The sequence below is a fragment of the Sorex araneus genome, chromosome 2 (genome assembly GCF_027595985.1).
Source record: "Sorex araneus isolate mSorAra2 chromosome 2, mSorAra2.pri, whole genome shotgun sequence".
In the NCBI taxonomy this organism is placed as follows: domain Eukaryota; kingdom Metazoa; phylum Chordata; class Mammalia; order Eulipotyphla; family Soricidae; genus Sorex; species Sorex araneus.
In genome coordinates this window covers 272915692-272943607 of record NC_073303.1, presented here as the reverse complement: position 1 = coordinate 272943607, position 27916 = coordinate 272915692, and the positions used below count along the sequence as shown (strand labels likewise).

The 27916-nt window shown below is 47.3% G+C and overlaps 1 protein-coding gene across 1 annotated transcript in view; it reads left to right on the top strand.

Annotated features, from left to right (window-relative positions):
• The window catches only part of LOC101544398 (ceruloplasmin-like), a 38534-nt gene extending 14356 nt beyond the window's left edge, over nucleotides 1-24178 (top strand). The window contains exons 8-19 of the mRNA XM_055128132.1: nucleotides 369-509; nucleotides 717-928; nucleotides 3023-3173; nucleotides 4427-4639; nucleotides 5740-5947; nucleotides 7445-7584; nucleotides 10168-10296; nucleotides 16704-16810; nucleotides 18392-18593; nucleotides 20888-21027; nucleotides 22025-22187; nucleotides 24044-24178. Of these exons, the coding sequence (XP_054984107.1) occupies nucleotides 369-509; nucleotides 717-928; nucleotides 3023-3173; nucleotides 4427-4639; nucleotides 5740-5947; nucleotides 7445-7584; nucleotides 10168-10296; nucleotides 16704-16810; nucleotides 18392-18593; nucleotides 20888-21027; nucleotides 22025-22183 (1802 nt within the window). The 3' untranslated portion in view covers nucleotides 22184-22187; nucleotides 24044-24178. The remainder of the gene's footprint in view (nucleotides 1-368; nucleotides 510-716; nucleotides 929-3022; nucleotides 3174-4426; nucleotides 4640-5739; nucleotides 5948-7444; nucleotides 7585-10167; nucleotides 10297-16703; nucleotides 16811-18391; nucleotides 18594-20887; nucleotides 21028-22024; nucleotides 22188-24043) is intronic.
• The last annotated feature ends 3738 nt before the right edge of the window (nucleotides 24179-27916 follow it).

Here is a 27916-nt window from a genome sequence, read left to right as displayed (position 1 = left end):
TGATTTTTTTTTCTTGGGACCGGAGCAATAATACAGCAGGTAGGGAGTTTTCCTCACACGCGGCTGACCGGGGTTCGATCCCTGGCACCCCATATGGTCCCCCAGCACTGCCAGGAGTGATTCCTGAGTGCAGAGCCAGGAGTAACCCCTGAGAACTGCTGGATGTGACCCAAAAAGTGAAAAAAAAAAACCCACAAAACAAAAAGCAAAGAGACTTTCTTAGGACCCCAGATGACCTAGACCTCCTGTAATTGGGTCCATCTCGGGCTCGTGGACGTCCCCCTTTCTTGAAGCTCCCCCAAGCGAGACAGCTCCAGACCCTTGTCTCCATAAATGAGAGTACAGCCTCTACCTCTGCTGGCTTGCAGGCCCCGTCCTGAAGGCGGAGGTGGGGCAGGCCCTCCGGGTCACCTTCTCCAACCGGGCTTCCGTGCCACTCAGCATCCAGCCGCAAGGGCTGCGTTACAACAAGAGCAACGAGGGCTCGTTCTACCCAACCTCCGGAGGAAGTAAGTAGAGCCCGGGGAAGGCCTCGGTAGCCCCACCTCCATCCAAGGCGCTTCTTCGGGACCCCCTGCCATCACTGCTCTGTCCCTGAGTCAGAAACAGGGATTCCTTCCCCTCCTCGGGCCTGTCGCCAAGCACCAGGCCTCCCCCTGGGCATGAGGGTCCTTTGGGTCCCGGACTCGATTTTGCCACCGTGGCTTTCTTCCTAGGCACGCCCCCACCTTCCTCCCATGTGAATCCGGGCTCGACATTCGTCTACACCTGGGAAGTGCCGGAGGATGTGGGCCCCACGGCCATGGACCCGCAGTGCCTGACGTGGCTGTATTACTCCTCGGTGCACCACAAGAGAGACACCAACAGTGGGCTGGTAGGGCCGCTCCTCGTGTGCAGAGCCGGGAGTCTTGGAGAGGACGGCAGACAGGTGAGCCTCGCCACGTGGGTCCCAGCGGGACGTTGCTCAGGACAGAGAGTGAGGACAGGCCATGTGGCCATGTGTGACCACCTTCCATGTGCCCAGGGACCCCCATTTCCTTCTTTCTTCCACTCTAGAGCATTCCTTCCTTGGCCAAGTGAGTGTTCCCCGACGCCTCTCACCCCGGCCTACCTGAGCCCTCCAACATCCTCTGCTTGATTTGGTTTTGTTTCCTTGGTTGGGGTTTGGCTCGCCCCCAGCTGTGCTCAGGGCTCGCTCCTGACTCCGTACTGAGGTGCTGGGGGGACCATAAGTGATGCCGGGGATTTGAACCAGGGTCAGTCACATGCGAAGCAAATGTCTTACCCCTGTGCTATCTCCCTTCATCGGCCTCTGGACGGTCACCCCTTCTTGTCCCTTCCTCTTCTACATAGACCCTTTCCTCTCTTTCTGGTCTCTGACACCAGAGTCAGTGAAGCCTGAGTGTCCTATCACCCCCTAACTCCCTCTTCTCTCTCCTTCCACTCATAGGCTGCCCCTCCCATCCCCTGGTCCTATTTCTGACACCGACTTCTCCAGCCAAAAGCCTTCGACCTCCAGATCCTGTCCCATGCTCTCTCAGCTTCGGAATTCTTCCTGGTCTGTCCCTTTGGCTCCCATAAAGCATTCTTTTATTATTATTATCATCATCATCATCATCTTCATCATCATCATCATCATCACCATCATCATCATCATCATCATCATTATTATTATTATTATTATTGTTATTGTCTTTTTTTTTTAGCACAGCAGGTAGGGGTTTGCCTTGCATGGGGGCGATCCGGGTTCGATTCCTCCATCCCTCTCGGAGATCCCAGCAAGCTACTGAGAGTATCCCACCCACATGGCAGAGCCTGGCAAGCAACCTGTGGCATATTCGATATGCCAAAAACCGTAACAACAATGGAGACGTTACTGGTGCCCACTTGAGCAAATCAATGAACAACGGGAAGACATTGCTACAGTGCTATTTTTTTTATTATTTTCAAAAAAATTTTAATGAATCACCATGAGATACAGTTACAGACTTACAAACTTTCGTGCTTATGTTTCAGTAGTACAATGACCGAGTACCCATCTCTCCACCAGTGCCCGTCCTCCACCATCAATGGTCCCAGTATCCTGTCGCTTCCATGCACAGCAGAGACGCCATTTAGTTCAATCCCCAGGTCTTGTCACAAATGTCTTGCAGCCCTAAATGGGGAGCAGGAATGAAAGCTAGTACCGAAACTAAGGTAAAGTTTCCCTTGCAGGTGGTCCAAGCACCTCCATGAGTGATTCCTGAGCACAGAGCCAGCTGGGTGTGGCCCCCAAGATAAATAAACAGAAGTCTGCATTTGGAATGATAGTCCTACCTCTCCCCTAGATTCTTGGGTCCTTGAAAGCACAGTTTTGTTCATTGGTTTGTAACAGCCACAGCGCCCTCTCTGGCATGAAGCGGGTGTGCAATAAGCTCTTGAATAAATTTCCATTCTTCCTCACTCACAGATTGAGTTGCTAGAAAAGTTTTTCTTTGTATTATAACTCATATGTAATACAAATTCCCAAATAGAAATATAATTAGATGTCAATTTTATTCTAAATATTTTTCTATATCATACCTACTAATGTAATGAAAGTCACATACAAACACCTGATGTATCTTCTCATACATGTAATTTTTATGTTTTGCTCCAAAAAATATGTTTGTTTCTGGATCCCAACAGTGCAGACTTCTTCAAACTAAAGTATTTAATTTAATTTAACTTCCTCACTGAAGTCTATGAAAAGCCACTACCAGTAAACATCAGTGATTCTATGGCCTCATCTTACGGAGTTAAGAGGCTACGGTTCCTCATTTAAGAGCCTTGGACGAAAACTGAGATACTATAGATGTTTCTCTCTCATCTTCTCAGACCTGTGATAAGTCCATTCGGTTGGATTCATGACTTTCTGTAAAATGTCCTTGAGAGGAAAGATTAAATTTCACTTGGTTAAAGTTTTCACAGCGTTCACATTTCCTCACATGGGAACCTTGTATCGACTAGACCATCAACATTTCATGTCTGTTCTCATCCACAGAAAGGAATAGACAAAGAGTTTTACATACTTGCCACTATATTTGATGAGAACGAAAGCTATCTCTTGGATGCAAATATCAGAACATTTACCACAGAGCCTGAAAAGGTGGATAAAGAGGATCCTGATTTCCAAGACTCGAACCTAATGTCCTGTAAGAGATCATTTAGTTTATAAGACAAATGCATTGATTCCATTACGGTTAAAAGTGTATGGATTATTTTAAAAAGACACATTTCCCCCCAGTGGTGGTAAAGAGATGTCATGTTTCCATTAAATATAATTTCCCAATAAAAATATTAGCTAATAGGATGGCTATGCTAAATTTAATTTACCAAATATTATCGATGTCTTCTTGGTATAAATATCTTATTTTATACCAATGTTTAATTTAATTTACCAAATATTATCGATGTCTTCCTGGTATAAATATCTTATTTTATACCAATGTGAAGCAGAGGGCCGGAGCGATAGCACAGTGGGTAGGGCATTTGCCTTGCCCTTGGCCGACCCAGGTTCGAATCCCAGCATCTCATATGGTCCCCTGAGCACCACCAGGGGTAATTCCTGAGTGAAGAGCCGGGAGTTACCTCTATGCATCACCGGGTGTGACCCAAAAAGCAAAAAAAAAAAAAAAAAAGTGAAGCAGAAAAGTCATGTATTTCTGTATTGCCGAATTAGCAGCGTGACTAGATAGGTATTTGATTGTTGTTGTCTGGTTTTTAAAGTGGAGTAGAAAAAGTATCAGTCTAAATCTGCAGATTTGAATTCCGAACTTTTAAAATCATAAGCGTGATGACATTGGACAAAGAGTTTCCTCTCTGACCGGATTTCCCTCAAATAAGATGTCGATTTATTTGTAAAATGTTGACGCAGATCTTGAGATTATTCATTCCATTTTTCCTCTCTCTCTCTTTGGGAAGGGAGGATGAAAGCTAGTACCAAAATTAAGGCTAAGTTTTCCTTGCAAGTGGCCCAAGCTCCTCCAGGAAGGATTCCTGAGCACAGAGCAGCTGGCTGTGGCCCCCAAGATAAATAAACAGAAGTCTGCATTTGGAATGATAGTCCCACTCTCCCTCTACATTCTTGGGTCCTTGAAAGCACAGGGCAGGTTTGTTCATTGTTTTGTAACAACCTGCGGTGCTCAGGGGTTACTCCTGGCTCTGCACTCAGGAATTACTCCTGGAAGAGCTTGGGGGACCATATGGGATGCCAGGGATCAAACCCAGGTTGGGTAGTTGCAAGACAAGTGCTCCCCTCCCCCCCTCCCCTGATGTACTATCACTCTGGGCCCAAGAGACGATTCATTCTTACGTGAGTGAAGCATTTTATTATATTTGGTCTTTGACTGAATTCCAAGTGGTGTCACTTCATTCAAGTCCCTGTCTTGTCACAAATGTCTTGCAGCCTTAAACGGATACATGTATGGAAATCTACCGGGACTGGTCATGTGTGCAGGAGACAATGTGTCATGGCACATCCTCAGTGTGGGGACGGAAAAGGACTTACACGGCATCTATTTTCAAGGAAATACCTTCATTTCTTCAGGCTCCAGGAAGGACACTGAAGTCATCATTCCCCACACATCCAACACGCTTTTAATGACACCCGATTCCATAGGTGAGCATGAAAGTCCTCTTTCTCAGACTTTAGCGTGCGTGGGCATGCACACACAGGAGCAGCAGGACACTTGTGGAGCCCTTCAGTCACGTGCTCTGGAATCGTTGTGTTTGGGACAAATTCTCTTCCCCCAACCTCTAAGTCTGACAATATCATATTCTTGAACCCTCCTCCCACTAAAAGTATCAGTGAACTAGCACAGCAATCACCGGAGAGGTCTAGTGCTGGGAATGGAGGGGTGGGGGGGGGCAGAGTAGGTCAGCCTGGAGCTGGACTTTCGGTGGTGGGGGGGATGCCCTGCTCTTGTTGTAGCCAATGTTTGGCATTATTCGTATATTCATCTCCTTCCCTTTTGCCGCCTCTCATTGGCCCTCTGTGACCCCTGCCGGCCACCCCACCACCTCTTGTCCATCTCTTCACGGCACCTAAGAGGTCTCTGCCTTCCACCCTTGCTTACCTCCACCTGTTTTCAGCTTCCTTGCAGTAACGCCCCATGTCACTTATTGATGCCAATCTCACACCTGTGCCCCATTTCAGACCCGGAGCCACAGATTTTGCAGTGGTCTCAAAGGACCCCACCCAGGTAGTTATCTCGCCCTTGCAAACGCCTCACGCACCGCAGGCCCTGGACTTGACCATCTTCCTGCCTGGATCACTCTTCCTGCTAGACTCATATCCCCTCCCTCCCACCCAGTCATCTGCTCTTGGTCATTAGATCAAATATCTCACATCTGAGCCCCGGCAGCACACATGCATCCTAGAATTCTCAGTTCTCCATCCACTGTTCTATATTGTTCTTTAATCCACAGTACTGACCACCTTCCCAATCATCTAAGTCACTCTACTTTCAGTTTCTACAATGCCCCATAATAGAAACCCTAAGGACAAAGAGATTCCAGCCATTTTGAGTGTTGAAGTGTCTGAAAAATAGGTGAGGGATGAAGAAGAAAACTTGTACATGTTTGCCAAATGAATGGAACATCTTCCTCTATTTTTTTTTAAGTGTGTATGTGGGTGGGGGGTGTTGGGGGAAGCATTGTATCTTAGAGATAATTTCACAGAGAGAGGAAAAGTAAATAACCTTCCCTGATTCACCTTAGGAACTTTTGACCTGGTTTGTATGACCGCTGAACACTATCAGGGAGGCATGAGACACAAGTACCAAGTCCAGTCATGTTCGGAGAGAAACCCGAAAGAAGCACAGTTCCAGGAAGAAAGAGTTGTTTACATCACAGCTGAGGAGATTGAATGGGATTATTCTCCCAGCAAGAAATGGCAGCGAGAGTTGAAATACTTACAAAGGGAGAAGTATGGCGGTGATCTCTTTCGAACGGGCATGGGTTTGTTCTGTGATCCTCCATCTTTCCTTTGGTTCGTTGAGTGTGTATGTGTGTGGAGGGGGGCGGGGCAGAGAGAGAAAGAGAGAAAAGAATGGAGAGGGGGGAAAGAGAGAGACAGGTACAGCTCCACTTCTTTAATAGCCTGCATTATTTTGTTTAAAATTTAATTTAATTTTTATAAAGTAGTTCACAATATTTGATTACATTTACTATTCGAACATCAATCCCATCACATGACGCCTTCCCAACACCGTATTTTGGATGTTTCCATCCTGAACCCCAACCTCTGCCTTAAAGCAGAACCAAAATAATTTATTGTGTACTGTTTGTTATGAATAAACTTCTGAGAATGCTCCAAAAAACTTTCCTTAGAGGAGAGTGTGTGGAGATTGTTGTATTTCATCCAGGCGTAATTAAGACCTTCTATAAGAGATCACTAATATGTTGTTAAGAATTGAGCCTTGTGTGCTTACATGTATAGGGCTGGAGCGATAGCACAGCAGGTAGGGCTTCAATTCCTCTGTCCCTCTCGGAGAGCCCGGCAAGCTACCGAGAGTATCCTGCCCGCACAGCAGAGCCTGGCAAGCTGCCTGTGGCTTATTCGATATGCCAAAAACAGTAACAACAAATCTCACAATGGAGATGTTACTGGTGCCCACTCGAGATACATATATATATGTAAAATGTATACATATATATCTGTAAAAATATATTTCCCTCTAAGATTGGTTGCCTTATACTTTTTTTTTTTTGCCTTGTACTTTAAACCCCATCGAATGCGGTACACTACTCTTGGAGTATGAGTGGTGTGAGGTATGAGATGTTGTGTGGCCCCGAATGCTATAGTGGCCTGCATTTAAATACCAGGTTGTGTGTGAACTTCAAATCTTCTACCCACTTGGTCCTTCTATGCTTCTTCTGCTCTCTCTTCCCTCCCGGCATCTTCTTGTCTTGACCTTGGGTGTTAGCAGTCAACCTCACAATTTAGAAGCATAGTCGGTATAACTTCACCAGCACTGCCTGTGAAGCAGCCCGCCTCCCCTCTGGCCATCTGGCTTCAGCCGCTACCTGGGAAGCTCAGATTGATCCTTTCTCTTCCTTGCAAAATTGGATGGCTTTCTGTGATTTTTCTCTTACTGTGTGTTCATTCCTTCTAAACTCAAATTTTATCCTGAAAACATGGTTTAAGGTACAGTTTAAATCACTAACAATCGGGACTGGAGCAAGAGCATAGCGGGGAGAGCATTTGCCTTGCACTCGGCCAACCCAGGTCCAATTCCCAGCATCCCATATGGTCCCCCCAGCACTGCCAGGGGTAATTCCTGAGTGCAGAGCCAGGAGTAAGCCCTGGGCATCGCAACAACTATTTTTTAAAAATAGAAAAAGATGATTACCTGATATCAAAAAAGTCTTTCAAATGAGGATTTATCATGAACATTGTGTTGTTTATTTTTGTTTTTTAAAGCAAAACAAGCATGTTTATAGATAGAGTTGGGGCCTCCCTTGGATCCAAATACAAGAAGGTCATCTACCGCCAGTATGAAGACATTACGTTCACAAAACAAACAGTAAGGAACGAGAACGAGACGCACCTGGATATATTAGGTACTGATGGAGAATCAAGCTGGTGTTCGGGTTCTCTCTTCCTGGGTCAGTAGAGACTACAGACAGACGGAGGAACTGGTTATCAGAGAACAGACAGCTCCTAGGAGTCAGAGGAACCAACTCGAGTTGGTTCCATGGAAGCTTAAGAGACCGTAGATAGCGCCGGTGGCCTAACTGGCTTCCTGTCACCAGGAACAACCAGTCCTAGGGGAATCCCGGAGTAGCAGAGAGAAATCAATTCACTGACATTGACACGAAGCCCGAAATGAAGAGGGAAGTGTTGCTGTCTGCATTTCAGCGTTAATCACATTTGATTGGATTCAAAGTAGGAGGCAACCAACCCAAGAGGGAAATGTTATATTATTTCAGTTCTGCTTTGGGGCAGGGATTGGGGGTTGGGGTGGAAACACCCGAAATAATAGTGGTGGGAAGGTGTCATGGCAGGACTGGTGTTCGAATAATAAGTGTAATCAAATATGGTGAACTCCTTTATAAAATTAAAAAAATCAAAAATAAATAAATGAATTTTAGCGTTAGTCCGTAGAAATAGTGAGGTGGGACTGGTCACGTGTCTTGCCTGCAGCTGAGCTGGTTCAATTCCAGCACATCTGGTCTCCTGTGGACCACCAGGAGTGAGCACAGAACCAGGAGTAGATCCTGAACACCACTAGCTGGGACCCCCCCAAGCCAAGTGGGATGAGAAGTCTGAAAACGTTTGGGGAACCCTGGCTGAGTCCCCCCTACTCCATGGCAGCCTTCCTGCCGGCTTCCCTTCTTCCTGCCCTTTGAACCATAATCTCTTCTGAATTAAAAAAGAAAATAGACGTAAGTGTTTAATAGTACGCTTGCACTTCCTCCTCCATCCACGTGGGCCATCCCGAGAGGACGCTGCGGTCACCCCAAGCCCACAGGAGGTGCGCGGAGCACGTGGGCTTTCTGGGCGTTTGGGCTGGACTGTCCCGAGCTCTGTGCGTCTCCCTGCGCCCCCTCCTGGTGGCTCTGAGAAGGCAGGTTCGCACCAACGGGCCCCTGGCGGGTGGAGGGTCAGCTCTGGCCGCTCCCCACCTTAGTCACGGAGACTGCTCACTTGCCCTTGGACTCCGGCCAAAGGCCCCCAGGTGACCTCCAAGCCTCCAGTACAATTTTACAAGGACAGAAAACCCCTTCTCTGAGAAGAAAAATTCGGGGCAGAGGGAGTTTGGGGGACAAGACTGCGGCTCTGTCTTCAGCATCTAGGGGATCCCGGGCTGACAGGGCCCCAGAGCACACTTTTGAGAGTCCTCTGCCCACTCAAATCAGCTTGGTCTCTGGTCTTCTGGTTTCACCTGCTTCCAACCAGAAAACCATTTTTATTTTATTTATTTATTTATTTATTTTCTGCTTTTTTGGGTCACACCTGGCGATGCACAGGGGTTACTCCTGGCTCTGCACTCAGGAATTACTCCTGGCGGTGCTCGGGGGACCATATGGGATGCTGGGAATCAAACCCGGGTCGGCCGCGTGCAAGGCAAACACCTTACCCGCTGTGCTATCGCTCCGGCCCTGATTTTTGAAGGGGTTCTTGGTTTGTTTGTTTTTGTTTTTGTTTTGCTTTTTGGGTCACACCCGTGATGCACAGGGGTCGCTGCTGGTTGACTAGGAAACGATTTTAAAGGAAGTTTATCTGTCTGATTCTGACCTGGAAAGGAGGCAGAGAGCATGGGGGCCTGCGGTCTAGGAGCAAACATCACCCTGCTCAGTGAAAAGGCCTTGCCCTCTTCCTCCACCCCGCCTCCTCCCGCTCCTCCTCCTCTCTCTTCCCTTCTTCCTCCTGCCTCTCCTCCTCTTCCCTCTCTTCCTCCTCCTCCTCCTCCTCCTCCTCCCCCTCCTCCTCCTCTCTTCCCTTCCTCCTCCTCCCTCTCCTCCTCCTCTTCTCCCTCCTCCTCCTCCCCCTCCTCCTCCTCTCTCTTCCCTTCCTCCTCCTTCCCCTCCTCCTCCCCCCTCCTCCTCCCCCTCCTCCTCCTTTCTCTTCCCTTCCTCCTCCTCCCCCTCCTCCTCCTCTCTCTTCCTTTCCTCCTCCTCCTCCCCCTCCTCCTTCTCTCTCTTCCCTTCCTTCTTCCCACCTCTCCTCCTCCTCCCTCTCCTCCCTCTCCTGCTCCTCCCCCTTCTCCTCCTCCTCCTCCTCCCCCTCCCCCTCCTCCTCCTCCTCCTCCTCCCCCTCCTCCTCCCCCTCCTCCTCCTCCTCCTCCTCCTCCCCCTCCTCTTCCTCCCCCTCCTCCTCCTCCCCCTCCTCTTCCTCCCCCTCCTCCTCCTCCTCCTCCCTCAAGGCAGAAGCACACACAGAGGAAGATATCCCTCAGGTGGGGTATCTTCCTCTGTGTGAGCTGCTGCTCCTAAACTCTGTTTCCAAAGGCAGAACTGAGAAAATGTTAAGAGGCCTGAAGGTTTCCAGGCCGGGACCAGGCTTCGGGACTCAGGGTCTGTTTGTGTGCCTGTAGAGGGGAGGAGCCAAGTGGCACCGTCTGAGGACTTCAGGGGACAGATGACTCAGACCGTAAATAACCCCGAGCCACCCGTTTCCCCTTTTTCTATTTTTTTTTTTAGGTCCTTTGCTGCTTCTCTCCCCTGGTCAAGTCCTCCGAGTCGTCTTTAAAAACAAAGCTTCGCGGCCCTACTCAGTCCACGCCCACGGCGTGAGGACCAGCTACTCCACTGTGGCCCCCGCCCAGCCAGGTAACTGCCTCGGGGAGGAAGAGGCGAAGGCCCTTCCGGGGGGTGATGCCCAAATGCCTTCTCCGAGGCAGGGCTGCTGCCAGGGAGAGGAGGAGCAATTTCCGGAAGTCCGGTTTGGCGGCCTGGGATGTACCTTAGACGAGACTCCCTATGGATCCACTTTCTCCCCCTCCTCTCCTCCTCCCCTTCTCTAGACACTCACTCCCACACCCCTACACCCCCGCACCCCGCACTCTCCCTTCACTTCCTGTCCAGCTGCCACGGGTCCTTCATCTGGGTTGCATTCAATTGCTCCAACCCAAGTGCTCGGGCGCAAAATGCAGCGGGGATGAGGGAGCTGAGCCACCCAGACACGAGAAGCTGTGTCTATTCACATGTCTAAGGCATCCCCATGCACAGCGTTCTGCTGGGGTACTCTCGGCTCAGTGCTCAGGGGTGGCTCCCAATGGTGCTCAGAGAGGATCAGGCAGTGCTAGGGAACAAAGGCGGAGGGAGACGCAGGAGCAAAGCACGTGTTCCAATCCTTCGATCCTCCTCTCCAGCCCGAGAAATCATTTTGATTTTGTTTATGGATTTTTATTTTCCTCCGGGCCCCACCTGACCGTGCTCACAGCTTCTTCCTCCTGCCTCTGTACTCAGAGGTCGCTCCTGGCAGATCTCGGGACCACGTGTGGTGCTGAGGATTGAATCTAGGCGATTACATGCGAGGCAAACGCCTTTACCCTGGGCACGGTTTCTTTTCTTTCTTTATTTTTTTTTTTGCTTTTTGGGTCACACCCAGCAATACACAGGGGTTACTCCTGGCTCTGCACTCAGGAATCACCCCTGACGGTGCTCAGGAGACCATATGGGATGCTGGGATTTGAACCCAGGTCGGCCGCGTGCAAGGCAAACGCCCTACCCGCTGTGCTATCGCTCCAGCCCCAGGGCACGGTCTCTCCGGCCCTTAAGACGTGATGTTTCCATGCACGTGCCCAGGAGCTGACTCTGAATGAAGGCTCACAGGAAATAGTGCTCTTGGCACCAGTGACGGGAACCCAAGTGGGAACCAAATAGAACTGGCCGGGGACGAGCGTTGACATAGCGGCAGCCCCCACAGAAGCAGCAGCCTGCTCTGGGGGTGCTGCAGACGGCTGTCCTTCGTTGCCCCGTTCCTCGCCGAGGCCACCTTGGGCCCTTTTGCCCCTGGCTTGGCTGTCAGAGGCAGGCTCGAGGCACACAGTTCAGGAGGGACTCCCCCCCCCCCCCACACACACACACACACGTCCTTCATTCTGTTTTTCACTTGTTCGTTCTGTTGGACCATACCTGGAGATGTCCAGGGCCTGCTCCCAGTTCAGTGCTCGGGTGTCCTTCCCAGCCATGCTCCAGAAACCACAGGGTGCCAGGGATCAAACCTAGATCTCCCTCAGGCACAGCCTGAACTGAGCTGTCTCTCAGCCCGTTGTCCTTCCGTCCCAAAGAGGGCTGAGAGGACTTTCGGAGTGGTTGTCCCGGGCGGGCCGCACGGAAACAAGGCATTCTGGGAATTAAAGGGGATCAAGGAAAGAGCCAGATTCCGGAAGAGTTGCACCCAGGGGCTCTTAGACACTGATGGTGAGTGACACGTGCCCCTCTGGTCTTAAAGACAGCCCTGGGGCTGGAGACGGCAGTGAGGGCACGTGCCCGGCATGTGTCCAGCCCAGTTCAGTTCCCGCCACCACATGGTGTCAGGAGCATCCCAGATGCAGCCCTGAGGCCCCCCGGCCTGCCAGGGTGACCGGGGAAATCCCCAGAAATACCAGGCCAGTTGGCCGAGAGTCACTGGTGGGGTCTTGGACCACTTGAGCCATAGTTGGGAGCACCCCTCTTGCCAAAAATCTTTTTTCAGGATTCTGGGGTGGTCCCCAGACAGGCCTCCAGCCCTGGGAGCTCACACGTCATCACGCTCGCTCTGATGATCAGGCAAGGATCGCACATTCCTTGCGTTCCAAAACCGCTTCAGGATGGCGCGTTCTTCCCTAATGCGCCCCAAAAGCCTGCTGGAAATGAGAGCGAAGTGAAATGATATCAAAGGAAACTGACATGACCTCAGGCTGATCAATACAGCAAGAGTTCAGTTGGCACGCCCAGGAGCTGGTACCGCGGGGAGGGTGCTGGCCGTGCACGTAGCGGACGCCCGTTGGGTTTATGGCACTACAGATGGTCCCACACACACCACTAGGGGTCATACCTGAGCACCGAGCCAGGAGCAAGCCCTCAGGACTGGAGTTTGTAGTCCCAACTGCTGCCTTCCCAAAAGAGGTAAATCCTCATAACTTAACTTCTACAGATGCACAAAACTTCTAGAGACACATAGTACTTCTCCCGTTAGTTTCTTATTTGCATTCACTTTTTCATTGCTTTCATTCATTTGTTCATTTGGCATGCCAGTTCAGGAGAGCAGGTGCCCAGAGCCTGGCCCCAGTTGACCAGGGTCAAGCACCTCTCAGGGCTGGGGTACTCCTCCATTCTCTGGCACATCCCCCAGGCTCCTGCCGGGAGCCAAAATGTCAGAATAGCCTGACCTGCGATTAAGGACCCAACTCTTTTTTGGAAAATGTTCTTACATTAAGAAATTAACCTCTTCTCGGGAAAATGTTAGAACACATTGTGTAAAGTTTCTGTTTGTTTGTTTGTTTGTTTGTTTGCTTTTTGGGTCACACCTGGCAATGCACAGGGGTTACACCTGGCTCTGCACTCAGGACTTACCCCTGGCAGTGTTCAGGGGACCATATGGGATGCTGGGAATCAAACCCAGGTCAGCCTTGTGCAAGGCAAACGCCCTACCCGCTGTGCTATCGCTCCAGCCCCTGTGTAAAGTTTCTGAGCAACACTGGAGATAACCGTCATGTGCCCCCTGTTAGGGCTTGCGCCCTGTGTCACTGGAAGTGTGCATGCATTGTTACTTCCCCATTTTGCCTACTTTCTCACGTAATCAATTATAAAAAACTAGCTTGAGAGAAATAAAGGGCCTTTGCTTGCTTGCTTGATCAAAGCCTTGTCTTACTCCCTTTCTTCTCTCTCTCTTTTACCACTCTCGCACTCTGTCCCGGTCACCCACGTTGATTAGTCCCACGGGACGGGACAGTCTCCCACTTGCCCCTGCTGGCACTACTGCAGGACCCGCCCGTGGAGCTCACGTACATCCTGGGGGGTTGTGGGCAGAAACCCAGAAGCCCAGAGGCACCCACAGACACGTGCCCTTCACCTGGACATTTGGCAGGAATCATTTCACTTTCTGCTTTTCTTTGTTCTTATCAGAGTTTTCAGGAACTGATATCATTTAGGGTCTGTCCAACATCACTGGACATTCTAGAAAGGGAAGGTCAGTACCAACGGATTTGGAGAAGGGAATGGAAATGGTTAGTGGAGGTGTCGGGGGGAGGGAAGGGGGGATTAACTTAAGCCTCTGTGAGGCAGTCAGAGGAGCAGGATAGTAAAGAGGGAGGTGCCCGTGTTCAGGGCTGGGGTGGGTAGAAAAGAACTTTCCTGCAAGAGACAGGCATGAAGTGTTCAGACTTGGGGCTAACGAGGGGTGAGGAGGGGGTGGGGATGGGAGGAAGGACCACCAAACAGAAGGCAGAGCTGGGATTCAAAATAGATTTTAACATCTGTGTTATTCTTACTGCACTGTTTGTTGAAAGAAGGAATGAGAGGTGAACGTTGCCATCTTTTAAAGGCAGAATTGCTCTGGGGGTTGGAGTCCGTAACCCCGAGGACACTGATTAGGGACCTCAGCCTCACCCTGTGTCCAGGTAACACAACACCAAGGGCTTAATTTGTGTCGCCTCACCTAATCCCTAAATCCCCTAAAGCCCCATTTTACACAGAGAGGACACAGCAGCTTAGAAAATGTGACCAGAGGCAGGAAGGCCACAAAGTCAGGAACTGGAGGGCCAGGAGTGGGGATCAGAGCCTGGTGTCCCCATTGGTGGCCCCCACAGGGTTGCTGGGGTTCCGGTTCTCCATAAGCACGTGTGATGCAGAGATTCTGTTCGGTTTGGGAATCATATTATATATCATGGAATTATGTATTAAGACTGCTACCAAAGTTCTAGAACCTTCCAACCACCTCATTCTCAGTCCTCTCCTCATTCTCCATTCCTCCCACTTCCCTCCCCTTTCTCTCTGGGAACCATAATCTTTTCATTGAGCTTAGAAGTGTTTTTTTTTTTTTTTTTTTTTTTTTGGCCAGTCCATTTCTTTTTTTTTTTTTAATGATTCAATTTTTTTATTTGAAAAATTATTTTCCCCTTACTTTATATAAACTCTGTAATTTGCAGAGTTATTCATGGTGATTTGTTATAGACATTCAAGATACCAACCCAAATCCAACCACCATTGCCTTCCCACCACCGTTATCTCCAAACCTTTCCCATCCTTAATCCTGCCCCGATAGCAGGCCCTCAATAATTTATTTTTATATTGCTTCTTATAAATAACTTGCCAAAAGAATGATCAAAAAATGATTCCTTTACATTGTTTATGCATATATCAACATCAGCTTGTATATTGAAGATAGATTATTTGTAAATTTTTCTCAATAAATCTAAGAAAAATTAGGTAAAGCACTTTACAATTTGTCACTAACAGTTATATGTGTATTCAAACATTGCATGTATGTTGTTTGGGTTAATATATTTAACCTTTTTTTTTTTACATTTAAGTTCCTTGTGGTTATTTTTACCTCCTGGTTTGAAAGTTTTCTGGAATGTTCATACATGGTCTTTCTAGGTGTCTGTTCTTTTTTTATATATATAATTTATTTATTTTTAATTAGAGAATCACCGTGAGGGTACAGTTACAGATTTATACACTTTTGTGCTTATACTTCCCTCATACAAAGTTCGGGAACCCATCCCTTCACCAGTGCCCATTCTCCACCACCCGTAAACCCGGCGTCCCTCCCACCCTCCCCAATCCCATCTCCCCCCCACCCCACCCTGCCACTGTGGCAGGGCATTCCCTTCTGTTCTCTCTCTCTAATTAGCTGTTGTGGTTTGCAATAAAGGTGTTCAGTGGCCGCTGTGCTCAGTCTCTAGCCCTCATTCAGCCCGCAACTCCCTTCCCCCACATTGGCCAGTCCATTTCTTAAGCCATCCTGATTTCACATAGGAGTGAATCCACATGTCATTTGTCATTGTGTCCTTATTGCACTCAGCACAGTCACCTTAAGAGTCATCCATTTTGTCCCAATGACACAATTTTATTCTTTAAAGACAGGAGGGGCCAGAGTAGAAGTACAGTGGGAAGGGTATTTGCCTTGCACAGTGCTGACCAGGGTTCAACCACCAGCATTTCAGAGTCCTCTGAGCACCACCAAGAGTAATTCCTGAGTGCAGAGCCACGAGTAGCCCCTAAGTAGCTCAGGTGTGACACCTCTCCCCACCCCCCAAAAAAGACTCAATACATACAGAATTGTATTCCATTGATCTTATGCATGTACTGCAGCTTTCTTATGGAGAGGCACCGGGGCTCACTCCGGGTTGGACTATGGTGAATAATGCTGCTACGGGCATAAGGATACGGGTCTCCTTGGCCTCGGGGCCTGCATACCCCCCCAGTTAGCGCCGTGTCTTCAGAATGATGCTGCTGCATCCCAGGCAATTCGGATTTTGCTCTTTGCTTGCTCTGGGACCATCCTTGTCAGCATGGTTTGTGGACTTGGTACTGGAGGTATGGGAGGGGGCTAGTTACTCCTGAGGTACTACGTAGCCCGGGATCAAACCCAGGGCTCAGAATGTATGAACTCCGGCCCTTCAAGCTATCTCTTCAGCCTTCCATTTTTATTTCTTATAGAAATCTCCACACTTTTCCAAAGAGACTGAGCCAATTAACCTTCCCACCAGCCACATACCGAGTTTCTCTCTTCTCCACATGCTTGCCAGCATTTGCTGTTTCCAATATTTTTATTTTATTGTATTATTATTTGAGGGGGGTGGGCCATACCCAATATGCTCAGGGACTGTTTCTGGCTTTATGCTCAGGAGTGACCCCTGGCTATTTTTTGAGAGTTTATGGGGTGCTGGGGATTTGAACAAGGGTGGGTCGCACGCCAGGCAGGTGTCCAGCCTCCTGTACTAGCTCTCTGACCCCCAATATAGTATAATTCTCTTTTGTTGTTGTTTTGGGGCTTTGGCCACCCTCAGTGGCTGTGTTCAGGGGACCGTGCTGCCAAGGAGCTGTGTGCTAGGTAAGCACCTCAACCTTTGCTTTCAGTGTTTTAGACAGAAGCCATTCTCCTGGGTGTAAAGAGATACTTTACAGATTTTGTGATTCTCCTTTCTCTAACAATAAGCAATGTTGGGCATTTCTTTTTCAAGTGTCTGGGTCATCTGAGTGTCTCTAAAGGTTTTATTTACATAACTGGTGTTTTCCTGTCTTAGGAGAGATTCAGACATACATCTGGGAGGTTCCTGAAAGAACAGGACCTACGTCAATGAATTTTGAATGCATACCATGGTTTTATTACTCAACTGTGGACGCTGTTAAGGTAACATTTAAACAGAATCAGTTTTCCATCTGTCTCCTCCCAGAAATTATAGTGGCAGAAAGGAGTTGGATTTTGTTTAGAAGGTAATCTTAATTCTCTGGACACTTTCTGTTAAGTCACCTAAACACTGCCCTATTTCAACCCTCCACAGGGTTGACTTTTTCCAGGATAAAGCACACAATTACATTGTGATTATTAACATTTGCAATGTGCCAGTATAAATAGGAACTTATCTCTCTCTTGCTCTCTACATACATACACATATGTATATATGTATAAATATGTAATCATATATTTCTCTTTGTCTCATTGAATAGGATTTGGTTTATACAAAGAAAAGTCAAGTCATCCCTATATATCAAGTCAGGATTCACTCCGGGAACCCCCTCAGATATCCAAATCCATAGTTGCTTCTAGAAAATACTGTGGTATCTTCATGTTCAGCAAATGATGGGGGCCCAAGAAATCATTCCCAATTAACCTTGGTGTGTCATAGGTTAACTTGGTTTTATGTGATCACCTCTTTGTGTGACATGTACATGATGAAATCACCTAGCAATAGAAGGGTCCACTACTATTGAGAGATAATGATTCTAACCATTCCACATACTTCAGAACACTTTAAAAATCACCCCCAAATTATTTACGATACTCAACATAATGTAAATGTGATGTGAATAGTTGTTATAGTACTTAGAAAATAAAGACCAAAGAACAGTCTACAAATGTTCACTCTGATACAACTGCTGGAGACACTCAATGTGCAGATAACCTGTTTTCACATAGAACCACAGATGCAGAGGCTGATCTATGGAGTTTAAAATTCAGTCATTAATGACAAATAAAACATAGATGGTATGTATACTTACATATATTTTATTTTATTTTTGCTTTTATTTTTGGGGTAACACCCGGTGATGCACAGGGGTTACTCCTGGCTCTGCACTCAGGAATTACTCAGTGGTGCTCAGGGGACCATATAGGGTGCTGGGATTCGAACCCAGGTCGGCCGCGTGCAAGGCAAATGCCCTCCCCGCTGTGCTATCGCTCCAGCCCCAACTTACTTATATTTTAAGTGACTGTTTCCATTTCAGTTTCTATATAGTCACCAACAAAAATGCCTGCTCCCTGGACATTTTACTCATTGGTTTTCCTCTCTTCCTGGAACAAAAATACACATAGACATTCAACCCCAAAGTAATTGAGTTATGAAAAACCAAGGAAGGTGTCAGAGATGCTTAGACTTTTCTGCCAACTTATAATAGTGCCATAGAATTCTAATGAAAACCATAGTTTCCTAATTAAAATATCAGGGAGGAAATGGAGCTGAATGCATGGAGGAGTGTGTCTTTAATCCCTTTCAGATGTTTTTCATTTGTTTTGAACATCAATTTTCAGGAGGGAGAGGGTAAGGATTTTTGCCACCGGGATTTAACACATTTTTCATACACTTAGTATCTGATTATTACAACCTGGATCTGACCCCAGGAGACCCCAGCCTTGACCGGATCCAGTCTTGGCCACAATTGGCAGCCAGGCCTAGTTGGGGGCCCCATGCCTAATCTTGCTTTGCCTCTTCAGGATCTTTTCAGCGGACTGATTGGCCCTTTAATCGTCTGTCGCAAAGACGCCAAAGCCAACTTAGTGCACCGGGTTCTCCTCTTCATGACCTTTGATGAGAATAAGTCGTGGTACTTGGAAGAAAACATCAACACCCATTCTGCAGAACCCAGCCAAGTAAACAAGAGTGACGACAATTTTCAGCTCAGCAATCTGATGCATGGTAATGTCTCCCCGACCAACTCTTCAACCAACCAGCAGTTTCCCGTAAAGAAGATGGGTGAAGGGTCACTCTGATTAGATGTGGGGAGTTGGGAGGCTGTGTGGCCCAGAGCTGTGAGGGTCTGCAAGTAGAGGACGTAGGCTTCAGCCCCTACAGTCTCTGGCATAAATTATTTGCTTCTCTGCTGCGGTCACATAAAAGAACCCAAAAACAAAATGTAACAGAGGGAAGAGGCTCCATGTCAATGCAGCTTCCTAAGTGGGCCCTCCAATGTGTATCTCAAGCAAAGTTTTGCCTATCAAGAAATAGCCTTTAGAGACCGGAGCGATAGCACAGCGGGGAGGGCATTTGCCTTGCATGCGGCCGACCCGGGTTCGATCCCCGGCATCCCATATGGTCCCCCAAGCACCGCCAGGAGTAATTCCTGAGTGCAAAGCCAGGAGTAACCCCTGAGCATCGCTGGGTGTGACCCAAAAAGCAAAAAAAAAAAAAAAAAAGAAAAGAAATAGCCTTTAAAAATTCTTTTCAACTGGTCGGAAACTGAAAACCTAATCTGCTCAAGGCAGTGAGGGGATTTTGCCTGTGGGATGTGGACCATTAACTTGGCAATTTTTTTTTTTTCTGGATTGAAGTAACATTGGTTTAAAACACAGTGTATGGTTTAGGTTTCAGACCTCTTCAGTAAGCGTGTTACCATGCCACACTCCTAATCCAAGTGCCAACAGTCCTCCATCACTTTACACCGGACTCCTCCACCCTCCAGTCCTCTCCCCATGCTTGATTTTCATGACCTCAGTCCCATGTTCCCAGTCTAAGAATTTGTTTGGGTTTGGTTTTGTGCACCCCTTACTTTGTTTATCTGTAGCCCACATATGAGTGCGATTTTTTGGTATTCGTCTTTCTATTCCCCACTTAATGCACTTACCAAGACCCTCCTTTTTAGTTTCACCCCATGTGGAAAGATTTTATCTTTTTTACAGCTGAGCAATATTCCGTTGTGTATATCTTCTTTGTCTAACTACCTGTTGTTGGGCACCCGAGTTGTTGACATATCTTGGCTACTGTAAACAGTCCTGTCATGAACACAGATGTACCCAAAGCTTCTGGCAATCATAGTTTTATATTCTTTGAAGAGCCTGAGGTGTAGATTGCTGGGCCATATGTTATGTCTATTTTAGTATTCTGAGCAACATGCATGCCGATTTTCATAGAGGACGGATTATTTTAGCCTGGATATCACCCCTGATGGAGGACAGCATTCCTTTTCCTGCTAGATCACTCCTGAGCACAGAGCCAGGAGTTATGCCTGAGCACTGCTGAGTGTGGCTCCAAACCTGGAAAAAAAAAAAACAACCTCAGAGTCTGTGAAAAACACTCTGGGCACTTACCATCAGGTGATTTTACATCTCACAATATGGTTTATTTTATTTTATTTTTTTCCACTAAAGTACATAGGTGTCTTTATTTTATTTTTAATTTTTTTTTAATTTTATAATTGAGTTCACAGTATTTGATTACATTTAATATTCAAACACAATCCCACCACCATGACACCTTCCCACCACCAAATTTGGGATGTTTCCATCCCAAGCCCCAAGCCCTGTCCCAAAACACAACCGAAATAATATATTTCGTATTGTCTGTTATGAAGAACTGCTGAACATGCTTATAAAAATGTGTTCATATAAGGAAACAGTGTAAAGATTGTTCTATTTTTAAAATTTTATAATTTCAGAAGCCATTAAGACATTTTATAGGATATCAGTAACATGTTAAGGTTTGGGTGATATGAGCTCTGGCATATATGTCTGAAAATATGTACATATGCATATATATGTATATATATTTCCCTCTATGTTTTTTTCCTCTTTTTTAATTAATTAATTATTTTTATTTTTTAATTAGTGAGTCACAGTGAGGGTACAGTTACAGATTCAAACATTTTGTGCTTGTTTTTCCCTCATGTAGTGTTCGGGAGCCCATCCCTCCACCCGTGTCCATTCTCCACCACCTGTGAACCCAGTATCCCTCCCACCGCCCAATCCCATCCCCCCCACCCCATCCCGCCTCTGTGGCAGGGCATTCCAATTTGTTCTCTCTCTCTCCTTTTGGGTGTCGTGGTCTGCAATCGGGGTATTGGGTGGCCACCATGTTCGGACACCAGTCCACTTTCAGCGCGCATCTCCCTTACCACGGGGGATCTCCACTCACAATTTACTTGGCGTTCCCTTCTCCATTTGGTATGACTTTCCTATTGTTGATTTGAATCAATTGTGTTTCCCTTTCTCTGACAGCAATTAACGGGAGACTCTTTGGCAATAACCAAGGTCTGACGTTTCACGTGGGGGACGAAGTGAATTTTTACCTCATTAGCATAGGGGGGGAGTCGGACCTGCACACGGCACACTTCCATGGCCACAGCTTCGAGTACATGGTAGGAGCCCTGGGGCCCACTGCTTCACCGCTGGGGCCTGGGGAACCCGGGCTTGGGGCAGCGTGGTGAGGCCGGGTAGAGTCAGCTCCAAATTGAGGCTCCGTCCACACCAGGCGCCAGGCAGATCCTACAGATTTGGTTCTTTGTGTCCTGGGGACGTTGCTAAGTGCCGTGAGAGCGTGACGCTCCTTTCTCACCCTTTCCCAGGTGCTGCCACACTGTCCTGATCTCCTCCTGCTTTGACTTCTCCCAGGATTCCTTCCCGCTCCAGATTCCACTAAAGGCTCTTTGTCTTGATATTTCTGGACCCCTGCCCTGAGCTGTTCTTTCCTTCCCCCGTTCAGCCCTCCAGATTAGCCCTCGTGTTAGCAGACAGAGCAGCTCTCACGTCTCTCTCGCCCTCTCAAGGCCATCCAAGCCAGGCGCTCTACCTTGGGCTTTCAAAGTCAAGGTGGCAGAGAGATGTGGTTGTCTCGTAAACACATCAGGCTTCCTGCCAAGGAGAGAAATGAGCCAGCTAGGCCCCCTGGCCTCAGTCCTGGCAGATAGAACCACAGGTGGCTTCAGACAGCCCTTTTCCCGCCCACCAGAAGCAATCGGACTCAGTGCATCCCAAGCAATGATTGCCTTCATTTCCCCAACATCCCGAGTGAGAAATATTTCTCTTGAAACCATTGAGGTATACGAGGCCTCCTAGAACCTTCTTCTGTATGGCTGCAATCTAGCATGATGCTGACACAAGTCCCCACAGCGAGTGGGAGGTTTCACTGGGGACTGTCTGTCCATCACTGAAATATGCTGGGATTCATTTTCCCTCCTGCACCCTCAGTTATGCTCAGAGGAAAGATATCAGGACCCCCAAAGCGTCGTTGTCATTGTTGTTCAACCAAGCCCAGGGAAACGGGGTGGAGAGTTGGGGTCGTATCAGATAGTAAGACAGGAAGTGGCTGCTCCCGGTTGGTTATAAACTTTCTAATGGTGTTTTGTCTTGGTTGAGGATTCCGGACTGTACCGCTCAGATGTTTATAACCTGCCCCCTGGGGTCTTCAGAACTGTGAAAATGTATCCGAGAGATGTTGGAACTTGGTTATTTCACTGCCATGTGACCGATCACATTATAGCAGGAATGGAAAGCACGTACACTGTGATTGAATGAAAAGGTAAGAGTAGTTAACCCCATTTATGGAAAGACCCATGCTTAAATGAACTCCAGTTTCTAGAAGTGTCTCTGATCCCTGAATATTACATCATTTACAGTGACCCCTGTCTCATCATTTCAAGAAAACAGAGAAACTGGTTTTATTGCCTTTATCAAGTTTTAGACATGGTTTATGGTCTGAAGAGAAATATGCTAGAATTAACTGTCAGTTCCAGAGTCCCATAATACACGCATGAGTGGTTTCAGCAGATAGTTCACACATGATGATTGAACTTTTAATTTTTCTTAGATCATTTGGGAACCACATTTTTTAAAATTTTATTGAATCACTGTGAGATAGTTACAAGCTTTCATGTTTGGGTTACAATCTCACAATGACCAAAAACCCATCCCTCCACCAGTGCACATTCCCCACCACCAATATCCCAGTATACCCCCTCTTTAGGAACCACATTTAAACAAAATTTTTGCTCAGGAGGAAAAAATAAAGTCCTACTTCAGGAGAAAAAAAGGTCAGATGCTTTCTTAAATGAAAATGTTATACATTTGTCAAATATTTCTTTATGGGAGACTAGAAAGATAGTCCAGGGATTAAGGCACGTGTCTTACATGCAGCTGACCCCATTTGACCCCCCAGCAGTACACATGGTCTCCCCAGCAGCCCCAGGTGTCCATCCTGAGCACAAAGCTGAAGTCTGGGCACTTTGGGTAAGGCACAGAGCCCTTTGCCAGCACCCCAAGAAAATGTTTTCCAGTTTGATATTATTGATAAGATCAATATATCCTTTAGCAGATCTCTCAGGTGCTCCCGTAGCTCTTCCTCAGAGTAAGGGCTGGAGAGACCGCACAGGAAGGAAAGCACATGCCTTGCCTGAGACACACCTGGGTTCCATTCTCAGCACTACGTGGGGCTCCCTGAGAACCCCCAGGCATGACCCCTGAGAGAGCCAGGATGAGCCCTGAGCACTGGCGGGGCCAACCCCCAGACCAAATTACAATCAGAGAAGTTGTTGAACATAGTTTCATGTGTTATTTTAGCCCATGCTATGCTCTTGGCTGATTCCTTTTTGGGATGAATAACTGAAGGAGAGGCAGGAGCTTAGTTTGGACTACTCCCTTGGAAACTACTCTGACTACAAATAAAGACTATAATTCTTCCCCAAAGTATAAACCTACTCGTCCAAAGTTTAAATTTTACCTAGAGTGTGCTATTAATAGCAAGACTGATGTAGCTGACAACTAATACAATTCAAAATCATCATCATCATCATCATCATCATCATCATCATCATCATCATCATCATCATCATCCCGTTGACCCTCGATTTTCTCGAGCGGTCTCAGTAACGTCTCCATTCGTCCTAACCCTGAGATTTTAGAAGCCTCTCTTTACTTGTCCTTAATTATAGTATAACTACTATCATTCTTTTTATTGCTTACATTTATCTTTAGTCCAAGAAATTTGGTGGTCTGAGAAATTAACCGTAACTTTATTCACTTTGGAAACTAGGTTTTGCTTTCCAAATAATACCAAGCCAGACTTGGTCGCATCAATCTGTTTTCTGTCCATATAAGAGAGTGACAGAGATGTTGCTATGGGATTAATGAAGTGAATTAGTTAGAAGTTATATAATTTTAGATGTTAAATGAATATTAAATTGCAAAAGTAATGGGACTCAGCAGAGCAGCCACACAACAGGAAGCCTGAGGGCCCAATCCCATCTGTCCTGAGCTATCAGAGCCCGCCCCTGGCCAGGGATTGGTTCTATCGCACGTCAGTCTGTGCTCTAAGCCCCAAAGACTTACATAGATATACTACTTTTTTCCCCTTAAAGATTTGTAATCCTTTGGGTTTAGTTTTCCCACAGAGCATCATAAGACCTTCTCTGCAGCATACATATTTCTCCCTGATATAAATCTTGGAAAATTGATAAACAGAAGGAAAAACCAAATAGAAGAAAAACTCCAGGAATGAAAGCGTCTATAAGGAGCTGGCTAATGTAACCAAAACTCACTTAAATAAATATTTTCTTGGTAAACTTTTGTGTGAGTTTCTCTCTCTCTGAAAGGCATCTCTCTGCACTAGGTTCTGTAGGGGTGTGGCACAGCCTTTACCGAATAAATGGCGTGGGGGTGGAGTGGGGAGCAGTAACTAAGGAAGACAGAGGTATTGCAAAAAATTTTAGGGAAAAAAGAAAGAAAGAGTATGCAAAGGTTTTGTAAACCATAATATTGCAAATCTTTTTTGTTTCGCTTTTGAGCTTCATCCAGCCATGCTCAGGGCTCGATCCTGGTTCTGCGTACAGGGATAACACCTGAAGTGCTTTGGGGGGACCGTGTAAGGTGCTGGGGATTGAACCGAGGTCCACCACGTTCAAGGCCAGTGCTACCTGCTGCGCTATGTCTCCGACACCAATATTTGCAAATATATATATATTTTTAAAGTGAAATTCAGGCCAAGAGATAGGACAGGGGTTAAGCCACTTGCCGTGCACGAGAATCACTCCACTTGATTGCTGGTACCATCCATGGTTCCCTGAGCACTGTCAGGAGGGACTCCCGAGTACAGAGCCAGAAGTAAGCTCTGATGGTGGTGTGGCCCCAAAACAAAAACAAAAAGTACTCATTCTTCGAATTATTTCTATTTATTTATTTATTTGCTTTTTGGGTCACACCCAGAGATGCACAGGGGTTACTCCTGGCTCTTCACTCAGGAATTACTCCTGGTGGTGCTTGGGGGACCATATGGGATGCTGGGAATCAAACCCGGGTTGGCCGAGTGCAAGGCAAACGCCCCACCCTCTGTGCTATTGCTCCTGCCCCGATTCTTCGAATTATTCTTTACACCTTCTGTTACACACCATGGTGAACGACTGGAATGTGGTACAAAGCAAGGTATCGTCATCTGCCCTTAGGAGGCCCCTTCTAAAGAGACAGCCACATGAACCTTTATTAATTCTGTTTTTAGAAAAAAGTGCACAGCTAAGTGATTTTTACTACCTCATTAAGTTATAGCACAGCGGGTAGGGCGTTTGCCTTGCACGCGACCAATCTGGGTTGGATTCCTCCATCTGTCTCGGAGAGCCCGGCGAGCTACCGAGAGTATCCCGCCCACATGGCAGAGCCTGGCAAGCTCCCCATGGCGTATTCAATATGCCAAAAACAGTAACAAGAAGTCTCACTGTGGAGACGTTACTGGTGCCCGCTCGAGCAAATCGATGAACAAAGGGATGACAGTGCTACAGTGATAGTTCAGGCTAGCCCAGTGTTTCCTGGAGGTAGTGAGCACCGTGTGGGTGTGCAAGACTCTCCTCTACAAACCACCCGGGGCTGAGCCATTTCCTCACAGCCTCCCTCATGCAACCCTCACCCCCAACTCCAACAGCCAGAGTCAGTCACCGCACAACAGAGAAGTCTCCGGTCCCAGCTGAATGAGACAATCCTGAACTCTCCTCTGCCAGCCAGGCCCCTCCCAGGGAAACCCCCATAAAGGCTGGGGCAGTGCTGGTTACCATTCCGACCTCTGGGCAGCACTTCATGGCCCCGGGTGGCCGAACATGACGGGTGTGCCTCCTTATCAAATGGAACCGCTTGTTACAAAATCTGTGTCTGAGTGGCCCCTGTGTCATTGCAAAGTCCTCGTGACAAATGAAGGCTCTGGCACACAAAGCAAAGCTTTGTCAAAAGCAGTGTTACTCTACCATGGTAGAGTACTTTTCGTACTCTTGCTACTAACTTGCTACTAACGTGAGTACTAGAAGAGAGTACCAGAGTACTGCAGTAGAGCATTAAACTAATGCTTTTGACAAATAAAACGTTACTCTTAGCACTTCAGAAGCAAGAGGAAAGCGCTCAGGGAGGGTGAGAGAAGAAAATGTTTATAGAAAGTAGCAAGTTCCCCAGGAAAGTTCTGTGAGATCCAACTTTGTTTTTTAAGTTGTCATTATTATTATTGTTGTTGTTGTTGTTACAAAAAAGAATTGAGCAAGCCCTGGAGATGGCTCCAAGGGCTGGAGTTCATGCAGTGTATCGTAGGAGCTCAAAGTCAATTCTTTTTTTTCTTTTTTTTTTAATTAATTTATTCTTTTATTGAATCACCATGTGGAAAGTTACAAAGCTTTCAGGTTTAAGTCTCAGTCATACAATTGTCGAACACCCATCCCTTCATCGGTGCACATATTCCACCACCAAGAATCACAGTATACCTCCTCCCTCCGCCCCCACCTCCCCAGTCCCCTACCCCGCCTGTGTAACTGATAAATTCACTTTATCAAAGTCAATTCTTAAGCATGGCGTCCCAACATAATCATTCTAAAGCGCGTTGGTCCCCTCTCACTGTTCACAAATCATAGGCTTAAACTTCTTTTAAGCAGGACTGGAGAGACAGCACAGTGCGTCCTGCACTTTCCTTGCACGTGACTCACCTGGGTTCCATCCCCAGCACCCTACTTGATCCCCTGAGCCTTCCACTAGTGACCCCTGAGCACAGAGCCAGGAGGAACCCCCGAGCACCACAGGGAATGGCCCCAAAACAACTTCTCTCAAGGTCATGAGAGGAAAGACACGAAGGAGTAATTTAAGTTCTGTCAATAATGATAATAATAACGAAGTCTTCCATAAAGCTGGGAGTCGGCAACACATTCCAGGTTTTCGGTAGACTGGATTTGGGGCCTTACCTTGCCCTTCTGTGGCCCCAACCCTCCCCCGCTGCAACGCCAGGAGGATGAGCCCAGCCTTGACCAGCTCCTCTCCAGCAGCTGGTCAGCAGAGCAGAGAAGGCAGGGCCAGGGCCAGTCAGCCAACTCGGAGTCAAAGTTCACCCCATGACCACAGTTGCCTGCAAAACCCCAGAGTTGCACAATTTCCTGTGAGGGAAAAAATATCCCCATGGTGCCCACAGCCAAAATGACCTGCTATTTGATACCTGTAGCCTCTCCCTGTGGCGCAGCCTAGCACAGGCCTCACTGGACCATTAGTGAATAATCCTGTTGGCTTAAGCAGAGATACAAAGCCAAGTTTATGGGCCAGAACTTTCGTTCTTATCAGTAAGAAACAGACCAGACCAGTGGGAGGGAGGGAGGGATGGGGAGGGAGAGGGAAAGAGGGAGAGGGGGAGAGGAAATGAGGGAGTGGGAGAAAGAGAGGGGAGGGAGGGAGAGAGAGAGAGGGAAAGAGAGAGAGGGAGAGAGAGGGGGCGGATCTTCCTCTCAGAATGCTGAGGAGACATCTCTGGAGAAGACGGCTTCTTGGATGTTAACCAACACCAAGCAACCCACTCATCTTCATTGCTGAAGGCAAAGTCCACTTGTCTAGAAATCTTTAGCACAACCAGAAACACTGGGGAAAACTGTTAGAACTTGAGCCAGGCAACGCTGATCAGATTAACTATAAAGAACTTCATAATTCTTTATAAGTAACTACCAGGGTACACCCTGGCCTCCTGGAGTGAGAACGTTTCTTCATAGAGAACTGAGAGGAAAGGTTGTTTGATCCTATCTGACTCCTGTCTTCTCCCTCAGGCGGCGCTCACACGGGTCCCATCTCTCTCAAGGTCAGAAATTTCCCACAGCAACATTAGTCAACATGAGTTCACTTTGAAGTAGTTCACCCACCCCCCTTAAAAAAAAATTAGACACCATAATTTATAATTGTGTTCATGACAGGGTTTCATATACACCATGTTCCAATTTCAACCCTCCACAGACTGTCTTCTCCACCCCCACCTACACT